Consider the following 27,988-nt stretch of genomic DNA (forward strand, 5'->3'; position numbering starts at 1 on the left):
CCAGCTCAGCGTGTTCCCTCCCACATGTTACAGCGGGGCGGTTGGATAGAGGCTCCATCCTCCTGTCACCAGTGGCTCCAGTGCACATCTTTAACCACCCGAGTCTGGGACATACTCAAACATAGTAGCTAAAGTTGGACTGTTTTTGACCAGATTGAGCAGTTGGCACTTTTGATCCGGCAGCCATGAGCAGCAAGCAGGTGCAGCAATGCCCGGGATCTATGTCTCCATCCAAGCGCCAGAAACCCCCGAGGATGCCCAAGTGCTCCCGCTGCAGAAACCACGGCTATGTGTCTCCTCTGAAGGGACACAAACGGTTCTGCAACTGGAGGGACTGCCAGTGTCCAAAATGCAAGCTTATAGCAGAGAGGCAGAGAGTAATGGCGGCCCAGGTAATTTAAAAAACTTTCTTCATGTTAAGCCTAACCGGCTAATGTTAGCTTGATTCGAAAAGGATATATTTTAAACCTAGAGGTTTGGCGTGAAAGCAAATAGTTTCTGGGTTGTGATGTTACGTTAACTGCTAAGTAACATATTTTAAAATTATGTTTGTATACTTTTTAACTAATGTGTCTAAGTTTACTTAAGTTGTTTTCCCTCATTTACATTTTACATAGCACACCTAAAATGTCCACCTTGCATGTGTGTATTTTTACACGTGTTGCATACAGCAGACCGTTCTAGATAAATAATATGAATACCGTTTTTAGAGCAGATACATTTGCCATATGTGGTGGAATAGCCTACTTTGTAACTTTCTAGCTTGAACTAACAATTTAGTTATATTTTGAGATTATGTAACACTTATTATACATTTTAAAACTAGGGAATATAGCAAATTTGAGGAACTTGAGTATTTACATTTAGTATTTCCATTCCCTGCAACTTTTATATTTCTACTCTCCTGCAATTCAGAGGCCCAAATTGTACTTTTTACTCTATTTAATTTATCTGACAGTTTGAAATACTCGATTTAAATACAGATTGGCAATAAACATTTACCAGCTGAACACATTCAATCATCAATAATTCAATATAATAATATAACAAACAATTTTCAAATGAGTTGTGCAGAGACATAAATATACTTTTGCTAATTTAGGTAAATTCAATTTCAGAAAGTCAAATTAATGTGTAATCATTTACTAATTACTTAACTATTTTTGTATGTTACCTTTACATTATCAAGCTGTAGAGTCTACAGTGTGTAGACTGTACTACAAAGTTAGTAGATAAGCATAATATTTGGTTTTCATTTTCTCCTCCCCCCTCAAGGTCGCCCTGAGACGGCAGCAGGCTCAGGAAGAGGAGCTTGGGATTTGTGGTACGGTATCTCTGAGCGGTCCCGATGTGATGGTGAAGAATGAGGCTGGGGCAGACTGCTTGTTCTCCCTGGAGGGGCGAGCCCTGACACCCACCAGCACCTCCGCTTCTTCTCTTGCCGTCACAGGTGAGGTATCCACAACCGACATCTGTCCCGTATCTCGCATGTCACACTTTTAATGTAGTAATGCTGATTATACTGCTGTACAGGCGTGGGCGTCACTTTGTTAGAAAAAGTGGTGAGGTAACCTTTTTCAGATAAAAAAAAAACACTACTGCATTACGCACCCCCCGCAAACAATACATACGTTCATACAATACTTTTTTGGACAACTAGGGCAGTAACTAAGCTAGGATTAACTGGAGCAACAATTGCTTTACTATTCTCTATTAAATTATTACTAATATTAAACGTGTCCATATTGCTCCACTTGCACAAATACACCCAAAAAGTGTGAACAGTCCTCGGGGTTGAACATGTTCTCTTGTGCAAAATAAGTTTACAATTCTTTGTGTACACTATTTTCAGAATATTATTAACAAATTATCTTCTCTTTCAATATTTTTTATTTTATTTTCAGAAGTTACAAGGTGAGACGATAAAACATTAAGGACAACACAACAAAATGTGATAAAACCCACAAAACACTAAAACAAACAGCAGCAGTAGTAACCTAGTACTCTCTCATGTGTGAGTACTTACTTATTATGTTATATTTACGCCCACAGTTATAACACTTGACCATTCTAACTTCATGTACGGTGCAATTGGGGACCAGTCCCTAACAAACTCATCCAGAGTTCCTCGCAGCACGTGACATCCATTTTGGAAACCAAAACAAAAGATTAGGCGGACACAATTGGCCATTTCTGAAAGTGGTGGAGACATGTCCCCAGTATAAATTCATTTTGTCCAAACAAAAGCTCTGGGAATTATTGAAAAATATTTGCTGGAATTCACATTAGAAATGTAGCATATAAAACACAGCTGCAGTTATAAAGTGCTGTTTTGCAGTTGAGTTAATAGATAAATAAATTAATGATTAATGCGTGCAATCTCACAAAATGTAGTTTACTGAATAAAACATTTTGCCAATCACTGATATCACATTTAGATTTACAATTTCTTAAGTCAAACTTGATCTCAACCCTTTATCATTTCAAATATGAAGGTTTTTCCGATAATTGATAAAAGACAGTAGGCTTAACCTGCTCTGAAAATTAAGCAGATATCATCAGGCCGTTACCAAAACTGCCGAAAACGTGTCCAAATTGCAGAATAACTGGTCCGACTAAAGTCAGTCCACCTTAATAGAACATACACATGTCTTCTGTAAAATCTTTAGAAGAGTTGAAAGATAACATTCATAATTCACAAGATTGTTTTTATCAGTTGGCTTTCTAAAGATGGGGATATCATATTATGTTATTTTTAAAGCTTCCTGTGAAGAAATTGACATATTGACAAGTAAAACCTTATTCCGAAGATTTTAGTTTAACAGGCAGCAAAGACACTATAATATTGTGTTTGTGGTATATTTGTACATATTAATACCTTTGTAAAGATGACTGTTTAGTCAACTTGAATTCAATATTTTAAACAAAAAAGGATAAATCCACATCAGAAGAACACTCTTATGGACATCACTAATCAGACACATTATTTTGGGAGAATATGAAAGGGCAGTTTGTTTCTCTTTCCGAGCAGTGCTGTGGAGCCAGACACAGATATGATGTTCCCGCACTGATAGAACACTTTGAGGAGTTGGATTATGACGTTGGTCAAGGCTGCTCATTTTTGACTTCTTTGCTTTGTGCTTCTGTGAGAATGAACTTTGGGCCTTGGCAACAGAGAGGAAGGATTGAGGTGAGGAAGGGAGTCGAGCACTCCGTGATTCACTGGTGAAATTAATCACAACAGGGACAACGCATGTCATTATCTTCGGCTTCAGTGTTGCACAGTGTCTTCATTCTGTAAAGTGAAAGATCAGGGTCATCCCGAGAACAATGTGGCCTTGTTGATAAGGAAAGAACAACAGATAAAAAAGTAATGAAGGTGATGATGATGATGGTCATCTTCGCCTGATCGGCCAGCACGTATTTCTGCATTGTGATGGTGTGTTGTGTTAGGTCTGCTTCTATGACGTAGATAATACCTGCCACCTGCAGATGGTGCTGTTGATTATAATTTGAGTTAGGGAGTGCACCGACCAGAAAGAGCCTGAGCATTTGGCTAACAAGCATTTGGCTAGTCAGCTTCCAGTCTGTGTTCAGGCGGCAGACACCCTATCCATTCATAAGAGTAGGCTTAAGACTTTACTTTTCTGATAAAGCTTATAGTTAGGAGTGGCTAAGGCTTACCTTGAATCAGCCGAAAGATAGATAGATAGATGGATACTTTATTCATTCCAAGTTGGGAAATTGTTTTGTCACAGCAGCATTTTGACAGTCAATCTACAAGAATTACAAATAAAGATAAACATAACACATTTTCTAGTTATGCTGCTATAGACTAAGACTGTCAGGGGACACCTTACTTCTATTTTCTCTTTCTCTGTACCTGTATACTCATGTCACAAATATGAATGCTACTAGCCCAGCTTCCCCACAGTGTTTTGTGTCTGTCAACTGGCAGGTTGTCAGTATTAAAGGCTTTGCCTGGATCAGGAGTCGTGGCTGTTCCCAAGGTTTCTTCCATTTTCCCCCACATTAACCATGGAGTTTCTTTGGGAGTTTCTCCTTGTCTGATGTGAGGGTGTAAGGACAGAGGGTGTCATATTCTGCATAAAGCCCCCCAAGACAAATGTAACATTTGTGATACTGGGCTATACCATAAATACGCTTTGGTTGATTGAAAGATAGTCTGTTTCATTGAAGATTCAACGGTCGGCAAAGGCTCAGAATAAATGTAATTTAGCTTGAGCTCTGCTTAGAAATCATGAAAGGTTTTACAATTATATAACATTAAAGAAGTTACAATTGGTATAATGCATACGTGCAATAAGGATCTAAAATCCATCACAGACATCTTATTTTATCCTCTGACATTATAGTTTGTGTCTTCCCCCTATTATTATATTAATATTGAAACATTCTATTAGTAAAGCACCGTTGCTCTTTTTACTGCACTGTTAGTATTATTATTGTATCTTTTTGTAACAAGAATTTCCGTCGGGAAAAATAAAGTCTTATATAATCTTAAATACATAATAACAAAGTGCTTCACAGAAGCAAAATAAAAACAGAATACAGTAGAATGAAATTGAAGTATTTAAAAAAGAACTTACAAATACAAATAAAGACTACAATAACATGTTAAAAAGTAAAAGAAATATATTTCACAATTCATCTCACAACAGGGATCACAGTGCACCTTAAAGACAATATAAAATAAGTATAGACTCCCATATTGAATAAAACACAAGATAATTAAATTGAATTGAATACCAGACATAAACAAGAAGGGAGTTATTTATTAAGAAGTGCATTTTAAAGGTTTTTAAATAGATATGTGTGTGTTTCCCAGGGGGTCACTCGGGTCTGTCCCCCAGCCTCTCAGCCGGGGCCCGGGCTCACACCGAGGAGTCCTCAGACCTGCTGATGGAAACTTCATATTACAACTTCTACCAGCCTTCACGATACTCCGCCTACTACGGAAACCTCTACAACTACCAGCAATACCAGGTGAGTTAGAGAGAACCACCTTGACAAAGTATTGTATTGACTAATCATGTCGGCAGTAAAGAAGTCCCGGTATAAAAAATAACAGATTTACAGAACACAGAAAGAAAGAAAATGTAAAAAAGAAGAAGAAGGGATGAAGCTCCACTCAGATATGTCAGTGATGTAACTGAGACATGCTCAGGCAACCTTGTGGACATTTGAAGTTTATTTTCTTTGCTTCTAGTAGTGATTCATATAAACTTTTTTATTTCTTTGTTTTCCTTAGAGATGGATGAGTGTCTGCTCTAATGTCAGCACTTACGGTATAACGCAGGACACATTGGGGGGGGGGGTGTAGTACCAAACATCCCACCATCACACACACACTTGGACCCTCATTCATCCATATATTCATGCTGATTTATGCCTAAATGTATCTCTATTGTGTCAAATGAGATGAGCTTGTGCATGGAGCAAATTAGATCTATAACTCTCCAGTGATCTCAGATGAGGTGGTTTGTTTTTATGAACAACATTAGCCCCCCCTCCCCCCCCTCTCCGTTCCCCCAATAGCAACATCTAGTTTTGGGGTCAGTGCCTCCGCCAACCCGCCGGCGCACGGCAGAGCCTGAATTGCAAAGGTTAATGGTATTGTCTGTCGGCAGAGGAACAAACCGCTATGCCTCAGCGCTCGGAGGTGAAAGTGAGCGCATTAATGCTAATCAGTTAGCACTCTTTAGCATAATTTAGCCATCCTCCTTTTTGATTTATGATATTTTTAGCGAAGTTGTCAGGTTGAGTGGGCAACGTGCTACGGTTATTCAAATTCAGGGACTACCTTTTTTATGTGTTTGCATGAAGAGTTGATTATTTGGAGAGATGAGTATATTGTGCCACACACACACACAGTTGAACAGTTTGTAACTAGGACCTGATGAAATATTCCTCTAGAAATAGACACAGTTTTTACTAGTATTGCTTGAATTGAGAAATTGTCAATCTTCTGTTAAAGCCAAATATTCTCTCGTGTTTTCTCTGTTTCCTTAACCTGTCCTAACCTCTACAATGTATTGGAAATATACTCAGATATTTGCATCCCCAGCAAAAGTGATTATTCTTGAGTTGCTCATTTTAGATTTCGTCTCCATATTGAAGTTAAAGCACTTACCACTGTTGTCTTTCTGCACCATCCAGAGAGCTGCCAAGTTTTTTCTCATTGACTTTCTGTCCATTTGGGTTTTTCTTCTAGAGGTATCGCTCTTTTCTTTGTAATAATATCTAGTGAACATTTACTCAATAATAATAATAGTACATTTTATTACTTCTGATGCTACTCAAAGACACTTAACATGTTCAAATTCATAAAAACAACAAACTAAAATAAAACACAACAATATTTACAGATTAAAAGCAGATCTGAAAAGGTGGGTTTGGAATTGTGACTCCACATATTTTTTAGAACTATATATATTTCAAACTGTATTATTCAAATGTCAATTTTCACTTTTGAGTTGAGCTTAATGCTAGTTTAATTTGAGTGCTTGCCTGAAACCCAGTCATTCTGTTTATGACAGAGTGCCATAATGGACGTTTATGAATCTATATATACAGTATATGTTACGGCTGGACATTAAAATCCATAATTTGCTACTTAGTTTGCAGTTTTCTTCACTTAAACACCACAAAATAAACAGTTAACACGCATAAAACTATTTAAAAAGTTGAAATTAAAAACAAATAATACAGCATACAGTTACTTCCTTCATTATCTTAATATAGTGTTCTTAGTCAATCAAATTGTTATACTAATTACTTAACATTTGGCAGTAGATTTAGGTAAATGTTTTCTCTGGCAACCTTTTTGAAATAGTGTTATTCTCAGCGGCAAAACCTGCTATAAAAATGTTCATTTCCTTTAAATCATCACGCTTATCTTATCAATAGCGATTATCACAGTCCAGTGAACTATGAGCTTTTCCCACCACTAAATGAAAACCCTCAAGGAAACGCTGTGGTCTTTATCAGCGCTTCATCTACCTCCTCCTCTGCTCTCCTGTGCACTCAGTGGTGCTTGGCTGTCATGCAGGTGGATGATGATAATATAAGGGTGGTGCAGAGCTTCCAGACAGGAGATGGTGCCAGATAAGGAGACAGGCCCTCTCAGGGAGGTATGGCAGCCCTCCCACGAGTCAGAACGTTAGCCAGTGAGTTTAGAGAGAGGACTCTGGTTGTGTGGCAACATTCTCCTCCCCTATGGCATCAGTGCAAAGAAAAAAGTCTACCTTTTAGTGTCAAGAAATGCATTCAGAAAATCTCATTTTAGTTGTCATGAACAGACATTTTTCTAGAAAAATATAGTATGAGGGCAATACTGTGGCGCTGATCTTGTATGTATATGAATTGTCGGGAGAACATGAGGCCCGTATACAAGATGGCACCGCTGACGTAAATAACAACGTGACGTCGGAGCTCCGTAAAAACAAAGCCGTCTATGATAATTTGAGTAATTATACGTTTTTTGATGAACTGAAATATTGTTTTCTGGCATTTCAACATTTTACGCGGAAAATCAGCATTTTGGTATGAGGGCGCACGCCGAAAGTAAGAGCCTGATGAAGTCATCAAGGATCCTGACATTTCTGTATCTGAGTATTCATTTTATTATAAAAACATAGGAATAAAATCCTAAATATGCTGTTATGCTGTTAGATACGCTGTCTCTGCCTTTACAACCACTTCTGTTGATACTAGCTGTGTAACACTGCGCACAATTTATGGTTGAACTTGGATATGGGGTCACTGTTCAGTGTGATTTTGGTACATTGGGCGGAAACACAAGATTGAATTGTATTTTTAACAGTGGCTCACAGGTCATTCATGGTGTAAAAATGAAGGCAGTCAACCATTATTATAAGGTCGAGAAGTAATCTAAAATGAAATAAAAGGCAATATGTCAATAACACTACTCGCACAAAACGACATATTGTGGAGCTCAAGTACTGAAAGGTTGGTATGTTATATTGTGTATTCTCTGAGTCTCACTGAGTATTGTAGGTTTGGCCGTAAGCTGCTTGAACACAGAAGGGATAATGGTAGTAATGGACCCACTAAAGAGGTATTATCTCAGTTAATGTTACCTTACTTCTTCAATGTTGTTAAAATGTATTGGAAAGAAGACCCACCCAAATAGTGGAGTGTATGAGAGGGTCCTTTAGCTTCTCATTTGCATTCCCTATAACCTTTAGATTTAGACGTGACAGTTGACACAAATACATCCTGGATTGAAACATGACAATACAATATCTGCACACCTAAAGCTTGTGGTGAGTCAGTTTAGTTTAATTTGTATTGTTACCTCCCCGTAATGATGTCAAAGTGGAAATCATTTTTACTTTGTACGCAGCGCTCACCTACAATTTAAGCTAACACAATGGCAGCGTCAGCACAGAGCCGTATTACCACTTGTCACATGAATGGAGCACTAGTGTAATGAGAGGTGATTGGTTTACTCAACTTGTACAAGAAAATAAGGGTTGCCAAAAATACAAGACACAGCCACAAAATCATTTAAAACAAATGGCGTATTTCCACTGCAGGGCCTCGCACGGCTTAGTACGGTATAGTTAGGCCTTGGTAGGCCAGGCTCACTTTATGCTGCGTTTCCATTACAGTTTAGGAACTGGGGCAGTAACTATAGTAACGCAGTGTAGGCAGAGCCGTGACGTCATCTTCAATGCGAAACACAAAACCAAAACATCAGCCGTTAGCTGTTAGCCCTCAGAGCTCACAGCTCCTCATATCTGTTCAGAAACTAGACAAAAGTTAAACAAGTACAAACCACAGACTGTCTGTGTCATGGTGAATACAGTCGCTGCTTTATTTATGTCTGGATAGGCCGTTGTTGTGAGTGTGGACGGTCGGAACATATACTGCGTTAACTTAGCCAATCTCCATTGAGAAAACACGTCTTGTCTGCAGACTTGTCAAAGCATTAATTCATGGTTTTTACTAACCGGTATCAGTATGTTGTTACTTCGGCATCATTTTGAAACGTGTATTACAATGAAATCACGGTCAAATATGTTCATTTTGTTGTAGTTGCCAGCGATTCTCTCAGTAGTTTAGCATACTCAGCCCGGTTGTTGGCCCGGAAAGAACCTCGATTTTGGAGAGCCAGAAAACTGTGAAAAAGTACCCGCTAGCCGGAACTACGCCTAGTGGAAACACAACCAAAAACGGGCCTGGCACGGCACGCTTAAACCGCGCTCCGCGCTGTAGTGGAAATGCGCCAAAAGTGTACTCCTTGCCCCTGGAAAATTACACCTATAGGGAATAGGAATGTGATGTGTGATTGAGCTGCACCTGCTGTATGAAAAGTGCTATATAAATAAAGCTTTTATTATGTCATCAACGGCAAGTCGTCCATATTTGGAGGATACTAGAGACTTCAACCTATTAACTTAACCTGTACAGCGGGCGGAGAAGCATAACTTTCCACTTTCAAGGTGCGGTAGGTAATTTTGAAGAAACCGGCTCGAGTGCGCTAGAATTTGAAAATACACAGCCGGAAAAAATCTGCCACTTCCTTACAGAGCCCCTCCTCCAACACACAAAAACGCACACATGACCAATGAGGGCACGAGATAAGTTTGTGCACAGATGGAAGGCTGACAGGCAGGTAGGCCATCCAGTTATTTTAGCCGGGCCGGCTAAAATGATTGGTCGTGCTTTTTACAGTACTACGGCTTCCACAGATGATATTTCTTTATGGATTTTTTTGTCAAAGCACTTAAGATATTTATTGCTATCGGGATGTTAAGAGCATTCCATGGAATATAACTAAAAGTGTATCTCGAGCCGGTTTCTCAAACTTACCTACCCAACCTTTAAGCGTTTTAATCATGGTCAGGATGTTATGTTATGCGTTGAGTTATTTTTTATATTTTTAACTCTCCTCTGTTTCTGCCTAGAGCTTCTCTTTGACGGACATTTATATTTTGCGCATACTTTATTAATTTCAGATGCAAAATAGCTGATGCATATTGACGGCTGTTGCTGATGCTATAGACTCTATCCTCCATAAATGTCCGCCACGCCCCAGAATGCACCGCGGTTCCCATTCCCTAAAGTAATTTTCCGGTGTGAAAAACAACTAACTGGAGAGACGACGAGAATTTGTCTTTCTATCCATAAGGGTCGAAAGCGAAATTAGCCGACAAACTATGGGAAAGGCAGGCTATTTGTTTTTTTATGAACAAATTACAATCCAGCTATTATTACTGCTTTGCTTTCGGACACCTCTTGTCAATGGAAAGAAGGTGCCCTCACAGCAAGCTGTTATGACTCTATAAACACTTCATCTCACACAGTGACCATTGTAATAGAAACAAATATTGTATGATGTGAACCTGGTGTCAAAGCGAAAGTACAACTGTCATGTGACTAGACAATAGATTGACTGGCTATATCTGTGCTTTTTCTTGTTGAAAAATCTACAAACCACTGAAAATAGTATTCACCCCATCACTCCATTGAGAAATGACAAACTATAAGGCGTTAAATTGACAGTTTTAGCAAGTTATTTAGTGGGGATCTGCCTGTAACAACTAGATGTAAACCTATTCCATTTGCTTGAAAAAACAAACTTGGCTTTTTCTGTAGGAACTTTCACTAGGTTTTGTTTGGTGCTGTATGTGTCGGGCAAACCGTAAGCTCAGTGCGCTTTCAACACTCCAGTCCAATCTCTGTTGTATTTTTCACGGCCTAATACAAGAGCTGAGTGTAGCTTAAATAACAGTTTATAAAGCTGTCGGAGAATTGATGGTGTGGACAATACGGGTGACATATTACAGGCTGACAGAAATCAAATTCCATAAAAGTGAAATTGAAAACCCTGCGTGAGGCGGCCTTGCTGCTGAGTAGACAGCTCGTTTTAAAGTTTTCAGAGGACTGGAGAAAGCCATTTTTAGAGCCATCCACAGACGTGTGAATTCAAACACTGCTAATTCTCTGTCATTTATTTGTTTGTAGTATGTATTTTAACTCTATTTTTCTTTTTGGCAGATAAGGTTGTTAAAGTGTTGCCTGTGAATATCTCATGGCTGATTTGGAGGACCGTAGAGTCAAACAGGAAGGGGGTCATAGGACAATGCGTTTTGTTTTGTGTCAAAAAATGCACGAGTATATCCACTGGTGTATTTGGGATTAGCATGCATGCGGCTAATGATATATACCCAAGGTTATGGTCCCTTTACAGAGATTTACATTGGTTTGGTTATAAAAGAATATAGGAAAAAATATACTTTCATTTAATTTAAAACCCCTTTTTTTGCTCAGGTTAAGTCCTGATCGAGGCTGAAGGACCATAAATAGTTAGAGACTCACTCATCTTGGGTCCTGTGTGTGAATTAAATTACAAAATAGTTTACAATAACCATACCAATTTTATTTAAAAATCCCATACAAACATAAACAACTGCCTGACTACACTTGATGCAGGGTTGTCAGAAAAACGAACACACTTGAAACTTGTTTCACCATTATCTGACATTTTTATATGCTTAACAATTATTGATTTAATGAGAAAGAAAAAAAATAGTTGTTAGTATATTGCTGTTTCAGTCCGTCAATACCCAACATCTCTTTCGTGGATTTTGAAAAATCTCTAGAAAAATCCGAAAAAAACGGCATGTTGAGATGCAAGTTGAGGTTTTGTGTTTCCTTGTATGAAACAGATTCCTCATGGTGAGGGCCGCCTGTCCAGCCACAACATGTCCTCTCAGTACCGCATGCACTCCTACTACCCAGCAGCCACCTACCTGACTCAGGGCCTGGGTTCCTCCAGCTGTGTGCCCCCCATCTTCAGCGTGGATGACAACAACAACTGCTCTGAGACTATGGCAGCTTGTGAGTTGCACACACACACACACACACTCACACACTCACACTCTCACTCACACACACACACACACACACACACACACACACACACACACACACACACACACACACACACACACACACACACACACACTCTTATCAGGGCCCATAAAGTTTTACCCAGACTTTACCAACAGTGTGAGTAAGAACATTCAAGGGAGGATTGCACTCGAGTCAAGAGTGCCATAAAGTGTATACGATAAAATTAGTCAAAAGTGAAGCTTTTTTACGTTTATTATACTTACTCTTTTACTTTACTTCAAATACAGAGCTATGTTTGTACAGTAGGTCTGACTCGCGTCCAATGTTTGTGTTACAAACTGCCTTACTTACCTCACTGTTATTAAAAGGATGACAGAAGAGTTAATCAAAAGAGTGCTCAGATATTCAGCCATAAGCGTTTATTATCCACAGTCAATCATGGAAATTAAACACGTCTTTTTGCTATAATTTGCAGAAAGAACTTAACAATTTTAAAACCACAAAACTGTCACTGACCCGACTGTGCAGCTCTGTTTCTTTTCCTCATGATTTTGAGATGGAGTAGATCTGATCTTTGATTTCTGACCACGCATCATTACATTCCTGGCACTCTGTCACATATCTCAGATGTAAATCTTAGCAGAGCATTGCTGGATTTTCTGCCTTTCTGCTAGTAGCTGTGAATGTGGGTAAATCAGATTTTGCTGATTGCTTAATATGTTTGGTAAAGTATTTGCAAAGAGTGCATGTAAGTGCATAGTGTAACTACATAACAAAATCCAGAGCAGTGCAGCAGAGAGGAGTAAAGGGGCTGATTGGCATGTCTGGACATTACTGGGATTTCTTTTTTTTTAATGCACCATATAAATACATTTTAAACTGCAATTTTGTAAGACACTTTCTTTCCAACTTTGGTGGATTTAAGTGCATTTAGAGGTTTCAAAAGTGTTTTTGAAGCACAGAAAGATCGCAAGTAGTGGCATTGAGTTTCACAAATGAATTGCTGGTACAGTCTTTACCCATAGAGGGATCTTGCACGCGTATGTACAGTATGGAATGCAACATTTGCTGTGTGGCTGTGATTAGTTAAATAACTCAAAATGATCTAAGGAAAAAGGAAAGGTCACATTCATTATCAGAACAAAGTCAAAGTCAAAAGTCAAAGTCAGCTTTATTGTCAAGAATAGAGTCCAGGACCATTTGGGGCAGGGGAGAAAGGTCGGAGGCAGGGTCTCAGGTAGTAGTCACAGGTATTTATCAGCTCCCTATCCGATCGACTGTGATGGAATATGGCACCCGTGAGAAGATCTTTTTCACCCCTTTAAAGCCAGGCTTTATTAGTCTGTTCACTGTTTCAGAAAATACCAACGCTGGTTTGAAATAAATGACAGATATTATAAAAGAAAATAACACCATAACAGTTTTTACAGTATATCAACTCTGCTTCTCGTTCAGACAAGTGTATACATGCATCAAACATGGCACACCAGAAAATACAACCACTGATAGTTGTCTTCTGGCAATATGGTTTTTATTATAGCATGTTTTTATTTAAAAGACACTTCCAACACCAAATATCCTGCTTTATATTTAGCGATTGTCTTGTTTTTTAGTGGTTCTCAGATACCTGGTATCTATAACTTCTGTACCCTTTTTTACCTGAAGATTATATAAATAAAAATGCTGTAGTTAAATATATTAGTTCCAGGCGAGACATTGTGATGGAGTTTCCAAATCAAATGTTCAAATCCAGCCTGGGACAATTTGCAGCATATCATTCCCTCTCTCCCCATTTCAACACTGTCCCATAAATAACAGCACTGGTTTCACAAGGGTCTCGTTCCAGTCATATCCATTTTTTTTGTAATTCCAATACTGTTTAGTGTCTCTACAGAGATATTAAAAGAAATATTTTTAGAATATGCGGTTAATAGTCATACAGTCACAGTTAAGTGACTTTTTCGTGCTGTCAATCCGTTTTTTATTTTTGTTAAAGCATAGAATTTTGGTTTTCTCCTTTTGGTAGTAAGTGGGATTAAAGAAGCCGAAAAGGTTTAGTTAAACAAATGTAATATCTCTAAATATATGTCTAAAAACTTTAAAAAAAAATATCTCCAAGAACAACTCAACCTTTATAAAGGACATAAGGGGAACGCTTCATTAGCACAACATCAACATCCTTCTGTGAGTGCAACAGGCTGCTGACACCACCAGCATCTCAGGCCTTAAGACTCCCCCATCTCTCTGAACCTGTATTTGTGTTTGACTTTCACCTGTCCGTTTCCTGTGAGGGTCTCACCGTGAACCGCCATGCTCCATTACAAGATAACAGCACTCTCAGTGGGTGGTCCATCTCAATCAGTCTTTTTTTATAGCTTGTGACTCATTAGAAGAAAGCAATATCTAACTAAAGTCTTTTTTTCTGTATTTTTCCCTTAGTCAAGTTTTAACATACTGTTAATATATCTATTTTATTATTTGTATTCTTAAATGTTTGATGCAGAAAAACCAAAAGATAGACAGAGGCAATAAACAAACCTTACCAACAAGCAGTGCGAATTAGAATAATAATACAAATCCCCTAATTTATAGTATTGAACCAAACCAGGTCATTTCAACGACACTCGTCAGCAGTGCATTTTTTTAAGTGTTTTACAAACATTTAAAAAAATTAAAATGATTGACACAACATCTTGTTACCATCTTTGCTACAGTGTTAAGTAATGAGAATAGTTTTTACCAGAGCAGTTATATACAATGTAGATGAGGTTGAAAATATATCACCAACATTGAGACACTGATGGTAAAAATGTGTGATGGATTAATTTAGAATAAGGTGACCTTTATATAACTTAAAATGGTATTAAACTTTGCCCAGGGTTTACAGACTTGTATGGATTCAGGCTAATGCCGACTGCCACATCTTCATTGGCATTAAATGGAATTTCCATTGATACAGCAAAAGTTAAGAGCCAAAATGCATATCCGGCAGCAGTAACAGTATTTAAAAAATAATAATAAGTGAAGCATATACTAGTGTGATAGCAGCCAGGTGATAGTATTAAAAGTGGAAGCATATGCACAGTTTTTTACAGATTTATTACAGAAGTTGAATTGTGTAACTAAGGGACAGCAGCCAGTAATAATGATAATAGTTATAAGGCGAAGAGATATTGTCCTTGAAGTTGTTCCAAGGCTTGTTCAAATCTTAGCTGGGTTCAAATCACTCAGCAGGTTGTGTGCATGCTGTCCCTGTGAGCCTCTCATAATGAACTTCTTATCTGTCCTAAAGTGGCTACCATCGGGTTCTGTAGGAAGTTTCTTTCATCTGCTTTTATCTAGAGCGACATGGAGGGTTTTTCCGAACTGGAGCTCATTTTTACACACAAGCATCAAACACTCTCTGGTGCTAGCTCCTCAAATATGAATGTGTGTTGAAGGATAAATGACATCCCGTTGGGTTTCATTATTATTAAAATAATAACCTGTCTATGATTTAGGCTACAATGTGTGAAGGAAATATTGAAAATGTCCGTCAAAAGTTGAAGGAACCCACGATCATGTCTTAAAATGACTTGTTTTGTCAGACTCACATTCCAATATCCCCTAAAAATACTCAGTTTCTTATCAAAGCAACCTAAAAAAACTGCAACTGGGAACACATATTTTTGGAATTTTTACTTATTTACTTAAACATTTTTAGCAAATCAATCATCAAAATAGTTATTGATTAATATTCTGTAGATCGGCTTATGATTCACTTCCAGTTGAAATCTTGTTTTGATCAAAAAGAAAAACAATTTAAAGGTGGGCTTTATTGTGTGCCTTTTTTATCGCTAAATGATTCCTAATATCCAACAACACTTAAACATCTAAAGTCTTTCAAATAAGGTTAAACACAATATTATTCTGTTTGCGGATTTAGTTTGACATTTACACCTGTACGTCCAAATTCGGCCACATCCCCTTTTAATCCCTGAGATGTTTCTCTGTGGCCGGACACCTTGTGTGCCTCCGGATCATCTAGCTGGAGGAAATATCTCTGAGCCTATACCTCCCCTTCCACCTGCCCCGTCAGATTTATCTCCCTCCCAGGATAGGGCTAATCAGTTGGCCAAATACAGAGATCCAAATAACCTTCAGGAGTGCCACGCTGTCCTTTCCCCTTCCCGCCTCCTCCTCCTCTTCCTCCGCCCTCCCCCTCCGTGGGCCCCGCTGTCTCCGCAAAATTGCCTTCTGGAGTTAGTGAGCGGGAACAGTTAAGATTTACAAACAATGATGAAGCTTGTCATGCGTCTTTCTCCATCCGTCACGGCGGGCGGGCGGAGCTGTGGGTAAAGCCGTCCCGGTGTTCTTCATAAAAGCCAGCTCTGTGTGAAATACGCCCCCGACCGGCCTGTTTACTGCCCCGCGCTCGTCAGCAGCCCCGCCGCCGTAAATCGCCGAGCGGGAGGTGACAGCGCAGTCCATCAAACTCCCACCCCACCTCGCTGCCCTCCCAACATCTCACCTCACACTGCCCCCCCCCCTCCTCTCCCCTTCATTTATACACACACAGAGACACACACAGTGTTTCTCCACAAACGGAGAGGCTCAGATGAGCTGCCCCACAAGAGTTATGGCTCTTTCAGTCTTACAGGAGACGGCTTCAAGCCCAGTCCGTCCGTGTTTATGTTCTTTCTTTTTTGTCCTTGTCTGGAATTCATAATACAAAACTGCTCAAAGTTTGTCAGCACAGCAACTTTCCTTACACTTCTTTTTGTTTTATCAAAACAAGATTTATGCTAATGTCAGACCTCAAAATCGAGCGCCGCTGCGCTGGCTATACGTATGTCTGTTTTGTTATATTGGTGTCAGCACGGAGCGTACAGTAATTTAAATGCAAATCAGATTGTTGAGGTATTGCAGATGTTAATCCTGCTAATCGATAGACCTGTGTGAGCCCATTAAGTTAGAAATCCATTACTATCTTTCTAGATGATATTCTATTGATTTTTCTTGCTTCAATCTATACGGTACTGTACACCAGAGTGAGTTACTGCGTATAAAGACTGTCGTTTCAAGTTCTAGCCTCCTCTGAAAAAAAAGAGTAAAAACGACAGAGAGATTGCCATCAGTAAGTTTCTTTGTTTCGGGTGTAAAATGGGATTTACCTGCTTTCAGATCAGATTACTTTAAACTCACGCCCACACACTCTCTCTCACTCACATAAACAGTTAAGGAAGTCCCTTCCAACACACACACTCAAGGCCACACTCATTCTGGAGGTGTCAAAAAGGCCTCTCACTCTTTTGGATTTATTAAACCTGAAACAAATACTTCTAACCCAAGAGGTGACCTTTTCTAAGGAAGTGCTGTTTCATGTCATGTAGCAGCAAGAGTTCATTTCCTCTGTTCCCTGACACGCTGAGACATCACTCAGCTCAGCACACATCCTCTGTTGTTTCACTGCCTGAGAACAGCAATGGCTGGAAGAAAACTGTGGTGTAAGGTTTTAATCTTCAAACTATTCATACTCTATTAACTCGTTTTTACTACACGTTATTGCTTGTAGTACCTCAAGCATTACCATTAAATATTGGTTTTGATGGCAACGTTTAAACTAGGCAGGAATTGGTCTGTTTAACTTTTCAACATGTAGTTAGAACGAGTTTCAGTTTTAACCCATTTCCAACTCCTGTTGTGAAAAATGTAATGCTTAAGTTGTATGTGGTGCTGAAACAAATGGAAATGGCTTATTACTATTTTAAATCATAATGAATAAACCCAGGTTCTGCTTCTGATCCTCTAACTGTGCATCCATGATAAATCTAGCTGCTGGAAACCGATGAAAAAATAAGTCTTGAAGTTCTGCGGACACAATGTTGTCTCTTATCAATGAGAAAGCTGATGCCATGAAGCAAAAATCATGACGTACAGTTCAAGATATTTTTACTTGACATCACCTTTTCTCTTTTTAAGTCCATTAAACACATCACACACACTAAAAAAGATGTTAGAAAATATAAAAATGTCCTTGCCGTTTTTCATAAAATGAATGAGGAGATGACTTGCTTTAACCTGTAAGTAAGAGCCAGCAGCAGAGAAAGTGGCCCTGCTGGGGTCAGAGTGTCTTCCAGCACCCTGCTGGGCTGCTAAGTGCCCTGGTCGCCTGCAGGGCCTGTGGATGGGTTAAATACCAGTCTGATTGTCTGCTCAGGGCACAAGCACCGTTGTAATGTGTTGTACAACACCACCATTAACACAGGCCTGGGGCTGTACAGACATTAAATGGCCGGGCTGTGTGGTTTATGTCCTCTTCCCTTCACTCTCTATTTCACTCTCTCACTTACTCTCACACTGTCCGGCTTTGGAAAGAAATAAAAGGTGGTTCAATCGACTTCTGTTTGATCTCATGCTGTGTTTGTGCAGTAACATGTGTAATCATCACAGGTAGTCCTGTTCCTACAAATGTGACCTGCTCCATCGACATCAGTCGCATTGACCCGAAGACACATTATGAGTTGTATACACTGTTGGAAAGAGGAGATTCCTACCTTTCTAATGATATCAGGATTGTTTTTGTACTCCAAATATTAAGCAAAATATGTCACATTATATAATGACTGTCACCGAGTCATCATTTTGAGAAAAAGGCCTTCAAAGTTTCCTCTTCTCTGGAATCCATCGATTTGATTGATTATTAGCGGAGCAAATGATCAGGGAAGATATTTTTGTTTGGATTACTGGTCTGGGGGAAGCTCGCGAGTGTGCGTGTGTGCATACGTGTGTGTGTGTTTGTGTAATTTTGCGTTTGTGTGTATTGTGTTTGTTTCCCGGGGAAAACACTCACAAGAAACACCGTCTGTTGTTTTGCCTGCTGTGACGTAAAGTTACTCCGTTCTCCGCTTGTAACTATGCCGTTACAAGCTTCATAGTTGTATTTATCATCTGAATTTGCCGAAACAAGTTTAATATTCTGAAAGCCAAGACTTTGTTTGATTGAAATCAGATGAAAACAAACTGTAACGGACCCTGTCGTGTTATCTATGATTACTATACGCCTTACATTCATAATTTCAGCCGGAGGAGCAGATTGCGAGTGAGAGCTGCCTTCTTCCCTTTACAAGCTTCAAAAATGTATTTATCGTGTGATTTTGGAAATAAAAGTTTCATATTCTGAAAGCCGAGACTTTGTTTATTTAAAATCAAACAAAACACCCCAACCCCGAAAAACTATTTTTTTACGCAAATCCACGTTTATTTTGAAATGAGCCGTTGTGACTTCCGACTGATTTCGATAGAGCGGGTCAAAAATGTGAACAGCTTTAACAGCTTTATTGTGATAAGGTGACAATGTGCAACAGGGCTGCACACCATTTTGTTTCAGCATAAACATCGCAATATGCACATATGCATTAGGGGGTGTGAGGTAGAGTGGTCTTACACCAATTGGAAGTTCAGTGGTTCAATTTCCATCCCCTGCAATCAACATGCCGATGTATCCTTGGGCAGGAACGTAACCCTAGGCTGCTCCCAACGGTGTGTGTGTGAATGTTAGTTTTCCTGAGCAGGTGGCACCTTGTATAGCAGCCTCTGCATCTGTGAATGTGTGATTGGGTGAATGCTGATTGTTTATGTAAGAGCACTTTGAGGGGTCATAAAGACTGGAAAGGTGCTACATACAGTAAATGCAATCCATTTACCATAGTAACATCACATGATGTGAAATGTCAAGTTAGTAAAAATTAACACATCGTGCTTTTTCCCTGCTTGATACAAATGAAAAAAGGTCCATGTCTTATCTCCAAGAGAGGTGTTTCTGATACATAATGACTCAAGTGTATGGGTTCATGGATGAACTTTTTAGCCAGTCAGTGACGTGCAGACTCTGAAAAACATCCAACCCCACAATCATTCTTGATCAACCAGGAAGATGAGCAGAGGACAGGAGATAAATCCCCCCAAAAATGTATGCTACTAATAAAAATGCAGTTGAATCAAAATATTTCTGTGACAAAAAGGGTGATGTTTACCAAAAACAGGTGCACAATTTCACATTTCTATTTCTACTATTATGGGAAGAACAATAACTGATTTAATAGTCACATCCTTTCCCGTCCTGACACCCTACCATAGAGAAGCCTGCATGTAAAGAAAACAATCGAAAAATAAATGCATTTTAACCATATTAACATAACTGGAGAGGTTTCAGTATTTCTGTGCGACGAATTTCACAGGTTGTTTATCCAAATTATTAATAATAATATACAAACACTTACGTATATTTAATCTGCATGTAAAATACTTCATACACTCACATCTCTACACGAGCATATAGTGTAGGTTGTTTTCCCCCTGCGTCTTTGTACAAAGCAGATTTGGTTAGTGACGGTGCTTTCCTACCTAATCATGCCCTTGTAGTCACTTTGCTTGCGTTGTTCTGAGCATCAGCGGCGGCGTTCAGCGTGGATTGACGAATGGTGTCGCCTTGGCAGCTCTCTGAAACAGCTGAACGGCTTGGATAAACACATATGGCAGCTTTAGCACCCTTGGGAGGCGTCCTTCTTTCCATAGCAATATATTTCACTCTTCCTGTGTCCTTTACTTTGGCATTTTTCTTACCCTGTCGACCCTCAATGAATCTCTTGTTTAAAACCTAATGATAGAAAAGTCCCACAAATATTGATCGGGCCGCCTCAGCTCATTATTGCATATCCATAACTTTTCGACGGCTCACGTCAACAAGCCCGACGGTAGACTGACAGGCCATTTTGTGAGTTGATGGGGCACAGTAGCCGAAATGGAGATTTAGCATAGGGACGAGGGCCGTGTCACGCCTCTCCGGCAGTCATCTTCATCGGGGACAGATTGTTTAACAATGCAGGAGCAAAGGTTCCTCTCTGCTTAATTAGCCTTTGACCCCGACACCGAAGCCTTCTGTCAGCCTGCGTCAGCCCTGCGCTCTCTTCAGCTCCATAGCAGACCAATAATGATCCTTTAAGTGTTTCCTGACCCCCCGTAATGGCTGCATAACAGACTGCATCGCTCTGAACTATTGTCTCCACGGATCTGCATTTGTGAGAAGAAAGATTGAGGAAAACGTGGAAGATTTAACTCAAGTCCCTATTCATGATAATGTAAAGGCTATTATTTGACTCTTTATTCAATTCTCTGATTAAGGTGTTTGATGTGGCTTGAAATGAGTTGTAAAGCTTGTGCTTCTCTGCCAGGCTTACTGTGAGAGCAGTGGGCACAGTTCAGTGTGGGCACTTGTGGCATTTACTTTATCAGTCGGAGTAATATTTCAGAAGCCTTAACTATTAAGTGAAAAATATAAATACGGCTTGTATGGTAATACAATTTCTTTAGGCAAGTAAAAATACAAGTTTGGAAGACCAAATTGTCATAAATTGACAATAAATAAGTGATAAATCACTAAATATGTCATTTCCAATCTTCTCTTCAAGTTATTTTCATATCATCTTTGAATGATCTATACATTATGCACACGTTTCCAAGCTAGTGGGGGGATGTAGGGTTGGTAGTTGTGGTCGGTCCAGATTAAAAACCTCAATAACTGTCATTCTGAACACATATTCATGGTACCCAGGATGAATGACTTTGTTTATCCCCTGAATGTTCCTCTAACACTGCTAGCAAGATTCCACTCATTCAGTGAATTAGCCCAGGATCTTGTCGATGAAGGTTTACATAGACGGTGCAGTTGATGAATCCTTGAGTGACCCTTGTGAGGATCAACATGACATATCTAGCATTTTGGTGAAGATATTCAAAGTCTTTGTTGGCTCCTTGTGATTATTCATCTAGTCCTGTCCAGACGTTGATGTTTCAATGTATTAAGCGCTCCCTTTTATCCATCTATCTAACAGTTGCTTTTTTTTTTTAAATGAGCAATATGTGATAATTTTGTATGGGCATGTTAATGTTTTATTGGGATGTTAAGATCACAAGCAGACAGAATTATAATTTAGTTAAACACAGGGCATATTTACTTTAGCCAACCTAACCTTAATCAAAGTTCTTATCTTAACCCCTATCTGTGTCAAAGCTCTGTGCTTGACAGAACAACCATCCACTCGGACCACCTCCTCAACGATGGTTAAGAAAAATAGCACTAAGTCATATAAAATATAAAATGTATAAGGATTTAGTTTCCTACAATGTGGCATAACCATTTTGGACAACAGTTTATGTCGAAAGAAATGTGCTTTGCAGGAGATATTATTATTATTATTATTATTATTATTCATTTATCGCTCATAAAGAAATATGTTGGAAACAATGAATGCCTCGAGTTTCCGGCATTGCAGGGACTTCCTATCATCAGATAGCGGTTACATCATAAATGACTTTCAGAATTAGGAGTGAGAGTCAAGAACAGTGAGATGAGAGCAGTGATTTGAAACTGAGGGTGAAGGTCTGCGATGTGAACACAGCAGGACCCTCCACTGTTCAGCACTCTGTGTTTAAAGCCTGTCTGCTCTTTGACTCACTTTTCTGGGTCATTAAGTCCTGCTGCTGGCCTGATGAAGAGGGGCCAGACGCCATGTCGTCTCTAGAGAGGAGAGCGTCCATCTCTACAAGCGTTGTCCTCAGTTGGACACCCGTGGGACCCTCTCAAACTGGCCAGGGACGTTCTAATTTTTTTTTCTTTTGGACACAGCTCGTATCATTTTAATGGGAGCCATTTAATTCCAGGCCAACCTTGTCATGTGACAGGCAACTCTTCATTCTTAAGGTTGAATTTTTGTTCCCGTGATGATAGCCTCCACTAACTGCTCTTGTCCCTGGACAGCACTGACAAATTCCCACAGGTGATTGTTCGTTGGTAACTTGCAGGTTGTGCGTTGAATATTGTCACCCTGAGAAAATGTCTACATTGTGAGACACTAGACCAGAGAAAAAAGGCCAGTAAAAGGGTTTAGATTATTTTGTCAAATGCAACATTGTCAAACCCAAATTGTGAAAACAAACCCTCTTTAAAAGTGTGCAAAAATACAGGTCTATCCATATACCATGTAGTATATTTAAAATACATTACTATTTTGATAATAAACCAATACATTTGGGATGATAACAAAGAAAAAATACCTTTCACCATTTTGTAGTTTCAACTTCTAAAATGTATGGATTTACATATTTATTTCAGTTTTTAGTCAAATCCTTGTTATTCTGAAAACACACATGCATGGTACCCAGAGGATGAACCAGAATGACTTTGGTGATCCCCTGAATACTCCTCTGCACACATTTTGGTTTTAGACTGTTGCCCATTTAAATCAAGAGATTTCAAGTTTTGACTTTCAAGAAATTGGGATTATTCTTATGCATTTTTAACCTTTTCCTGACATATTAAAAATTAAACAGTACACTTATTAAATGAAGGAATATTATGCAGATGAATTGACCTAATTAAGGACCTTCATTTATATGCAGTTGCTCTCTCAGACACTTCTGTACCTCACATTGCTCACAGTTCAATGCAGAATCGTGTGTGCGTGTGCCCGTGTGTTTACTTAGGTGTTATCTACCCCTATGACCCTTGTGTACGGTGGTTGAGTGTAGAGTATGAAACCCACAGAGAGATTATCCCCGCTGCATCAGACTGAATTACCATCTCCTCTCACATCTGGGCTTTTGTTCCCCTATTTGGCAGCAGCAGAAATGATTGCACCTTTATTCACCCCTCCTCCCTTCTCTTAACAGGACAAGTGGGAGGTTAAAAAAGCTTCCTTTTGTTATTCCAAACAAAGACTGTTTAATAGTTTGGAAATCTTATATAGAGTGCTGAGTGACTGGGGAAAGGGCAAACGTTCATTCAGCATCACCGGGACATTTGTTTTGTTATTTAGTGTTCGCAGTCTGAACCTGAAAACAGACTGTTCATGGTTTGGGGCTCAGAAGGAGAGAAGTGTAACATACAGTATCAGCAGGAATCGTGCTGTAACCAAAGATCTCATATGTTATACTAAACATGTGTACCCAAGTACAATGTAAGATACTGCATGAGTGTATTTGTTATACTTTATAATGCCACGCCACAACATTTCAGAGGCAATGATTCTACTTTTTACTCCACCTCACTGCATTTGTTTGAAAATAACTACTTTGTTTTTCAATGTAAGATTTGATATCATTTAAAAAATCTAAAACATGATTAGATTATAAAATACAAATAGTGTACCTTTTTTACTTTAATTAATTAAATGACTAATGGCAATACAGATTAAAACCGTAATGGGAAAAAAAAAAAAGATGAAACTAGTGTATTATTAAAAATGTAACTACCAAAAAGTATGCTGTGACATTCAAGTCATTTACACATTATTGCATCAACCATATTGCATCAACAATTATGATACAATTCTAAAATATATGTTTTATTTTGAACTACTTAATGAGGAGTTTACTTTTTATGTAGTATATTTTGATCCAATTACTTTAGTTTATTTATCACATTTGTACTCCTCGTTGTGTCAGATGTCTAAAAAGTACGTGATTACCTGACAACAAACAAATGATAGTAATCATTTGTCTATCAACAGAAAATAGATAAACAAAAATAAAGTCATCAATTAAGATCTGTTTCGTGCAAAATGCCAACTATTGTGTGGCCCCTTTATTTGTATTTCACACTATTATTAATGTATAATTTTTTGATTGTATGTTGTGACAAACTAACAATTTTAAGTCGTCACTTCAAGATGTGAAATCTTTGTTTCCTTATTGCTTTTTTAGATCAGACAATGAATGGATAAATGAAACAACTAAAATAAAAGGTAATTATTTAATTAGCTGCAGCACGAGTGTCATTAAAGTTAGGTGCCCTGTGACTAATTGAGAAGTGTTTCCGGTGTTTGAGCAACATGAATCTGTATTAAACCGGCGAGCTGAAGACAGTCTGATGCAGCAGAGAACATGTGTACAGTGTGTCGTGATTTAACATCTCCTGTTAAACTAACTCGTCCAGTTGCGTTTAGCCTTTAATTATGCGTCATAGATTTCCTGCTGATGAACAGGCAGAGAATTAACAGTGGACGGGGCTAATTCACAGCTGCTGCGCCCCTCCACCCACATGCCGTTATTGCTGTACAAGTGGACCGCTGAGAGCAGGGTGCACTTAGCTACACAAACATTAGTATTAACGATTGGGCTGCCAGTTTGGAATTGGTGACAAACTGCAGACGGGCAAAAATTGGAGTCCGAAACCAATCAGGAAGTTAATGAGGAGAAAAATTACTCTGCTTTCCCCCTCCCACCTCCACTGCTGAGGAGCAGGGAGAGGGAGGGGTGGTGCTGGGGGGGGGGGGGGGGGGGTGTTGAGGAAGCATGAGGGGGGCAAATCGAGATGCCAGAGGATTCTGGGAAACACTGCTCATGGTGTAATGTTATTCTAAACGTATATATAGTATACATTTTTCAGATTTTGCATCTCATAAAATGGTTAAATAGGCCCTCACATGCTTTTTGGGGTTCTCCCTTTCCTGTACTCTGTTATATAGGTTTGTGTGCATGTAAATGGTCTGCAAAGACTAAAATCCCACATTTCCCTCCAGAGAGATAATGGAGAAGCGCCACTCATAATGCCCTGTTTCTCTTTAAATGTCTTTTTATAACTTAACTGTGTAATATGGCTTTTTGTCATTGTGTAAAAAAGGTGCCCGATGAGTTTGCATCCCTTGCATCTCTAAACTCTTGCCACAGTTGGTTTGTAGCAAGCTCCTTTGCTTAATGGAAATAGGATTTTTTTATATAAGAAAATTAGTTTATTCAAGTTTTGTTTTGGTATTTAATTTCAGGCATTGTTTTGGCAAATGATTAAGATACCACAGTAGAAGAACAACAATAGCTGAGCGGCAAAACTGGAGTCCGGTTTATAATTCAAATGGGTGGGATGGCATACAGGAGCTCTCGTGTTAAATACAAAGATCTTCTGTTTGTGTTCAGTGTCTTCCCCTTTTCGCTGACTGACTCAATCTGCTATAAATCCTGAAGAACGATTTGACTGCAGTCATATTTATATCAGGTAAATACAGAGAGGGTCATTCATTCTGCAGCGCTGATGTCACAGCTTCTATCTGTCTCTCTATAGTATTTCTTCTCTCCTTTTTATTTTCTCGCCTTGCAGTACAAAGCAATTTGTATTTGATGTGTGCTGCTGTGCTGTCTACCTACCCGAGGCAATATATATTTATCATATTAATGACTTTGAGGAGTATCCAAGAAACAAGATTTGTAGCTCAATACCGGAAAGAGAAGTGAGAGATTTGAGCTGTATTTACTTTTCAAATACATAAACATACTTTACCCAGTAATTCTGAGAAGTAGATATTCTACCAGAAGAAATATTTAAAGGGGCCCTATTAAGCTTTTCCGTTTCCTGTAGTGTTATAAAGGTATGTGTGCATGTAAATGGTCTGCAAAGTTCCAAACGTTTCTCTCCCACGCACTCCCCTGCTGCCTGAAACGCCTCCTTTGTTTACGTCCGTAACATAGTGACATCATTGTAACACGTCCTCTTCTATTGGCTAGCAACATTGTATGTAATATAGGCTAAGGGGCAGGACATCTCTAAGCGGTTGACCAATCACAACAGAGCCGGCCAGCTAACCAATCAGAGCAGACTGGGCTCTGGTTTCAGATAGAGGGTGAAAAGAGGAGCTGCAGCACAGGCAGTATCTCTTGTCACCAGTGGTGATCCGTGTCTATCACAACTGGACCTTCTGTAGACACACCCCCCGCCGCCGCCGGCAGAACCTGCTTAGAGACCTTAACCCTATCACGTACAATGCGTTGGAGCGCCAGCCAATAGAAGCGCGAGTATAATATAAAGATGTCACTATGTTACAGAAGCAAAAAAGGATTACAATAGAGGCGTTTCAGGCAGGGGGGGGGGGGAGTGTGGGAGAGAAACTCTGGCATGAACTTTGGGATTTGAGTCTATGAAGACAATTTACATGCACGCAAGAATATATGATACACTACCGGAAAGGCAAAGACCCCAAAAAGCATTATAGGGCCCCTCTATTTATAGTTATTACAATAGTGTTGTCAACAATATTGTTGATATCGTCACAGTTAGCAATTTGGGGAAAAGTTTGTTTCATCATTATAACCTAAATGAACCCTGCCCTCCTGTTTGACTCGTCCCTGCAGCCTTCTCCCCCGGTAGCGCCCCCCCCGGGCACAGCTCCGCCCTGCCCTGCAGGTCCATCAGCACCCTGGGTAACTCTGACGTCAACGAGTGTCAGGTCGGCAGCGAGACACCCAACTTAACCGTGGACTCCATCGTCGATGGTGACGCCGGCAAGTAAAAGAAGATAAGGATGAGCTACCAGGAAGAAAAGGATTATGAGATCATTTAAGCAAAGAAACCTCACCGTTCACTGTTGCTGCAGGTTGTTTGCTTCTGTCCAGGAGGTATATTTCATACAGTCGTTGAAATCACAAATTGTTTGTGCATTTTTCGTGAAAGCCAGTTCATCAGCACAGAAAGTTAGAAAAAACAATACAACGTGCAAATATCTGCAAAGCACACATTTTGGCTGTTAATGAACGAGCTATTGACAATCAGAAAAAAGGGTTAGTGTTTTCTACAATACATTGTTCAAGCTAAAACTCTGTAATCAAGGATTCCTTGAATACTTTTAAAAATATTTTTTAAAGATGTTTCTTATCCCACACTACACAAACTAATATAATCTGATGGCTCTTTCTTAATAACAAACGCCTTAATGCCTTTTTATGAAAACAATTTAATTTGACCATATAAACCAAAACCAAAAACATCTGCAATGTGCTGATCTACCAGCCCGCCCTATAAGGACTCCCAGACATATGCCGAGATATATTTTGACACTCACCACTGTAACAGTCTGTACCTTGATCAGCATCAGATCATTGCATTTATTTTCCCCCCGGTATAACAATTGTTTTCATTGCATTGAAGTTTTAGAGTAGAAAAAGAGAGAGGGATGTGGTGCGATGGGAGGAAACAGGCAGGTGAGACATGAATCATGTTTGCCTCCGTTGCGTTGGCGTGTGATGAGCCCCGGCTGCTTATTTATGGCACCAATCC

The 27,988-nt window shown here is 39.3% G+C and overlaps 1 protein-coding gene across 1 annotated transcript; it reads left to right on the plus strand.

The window, feature by feature from the left end:
- The first annotated feature begins 221 nt into the window (after positions 1-221).
- On the plus strand, positions 222-27,224 carry dmrt1 (doublesex and mab-3 related transcription factor 1). The gene is given in 8 exon segments (XM_034118725.1): positions 222-392; positions 1,276-1,450; positions 4,850-5,007; positions 7,073-7,093; positions 7,095-7,154; positions 11,721-11,892; positions 15,139-15,141; positions 27,067-27,224. Coding segments are annotated over 8 exon segments (918 nt in total).
- The last annotated feature ends 764 nt before the right edge of the window (positions 27,225-27,988 follow it).

Source organism: Trematomus bernacchii, unplaced genomic scaffold (assembly GCF_902827165.1).
Source record: "Trematomus bernacchii unplaced genomic scaffold, fTreBer1.1, whole genome shotgun sequence".
Classification (NCBI taxonomy): Eukaryota; Metazoa; Chordata; class Actinopteri; order Perciformes; family Nototheniidae; genus Trematomus; species Trematomus bernacchii.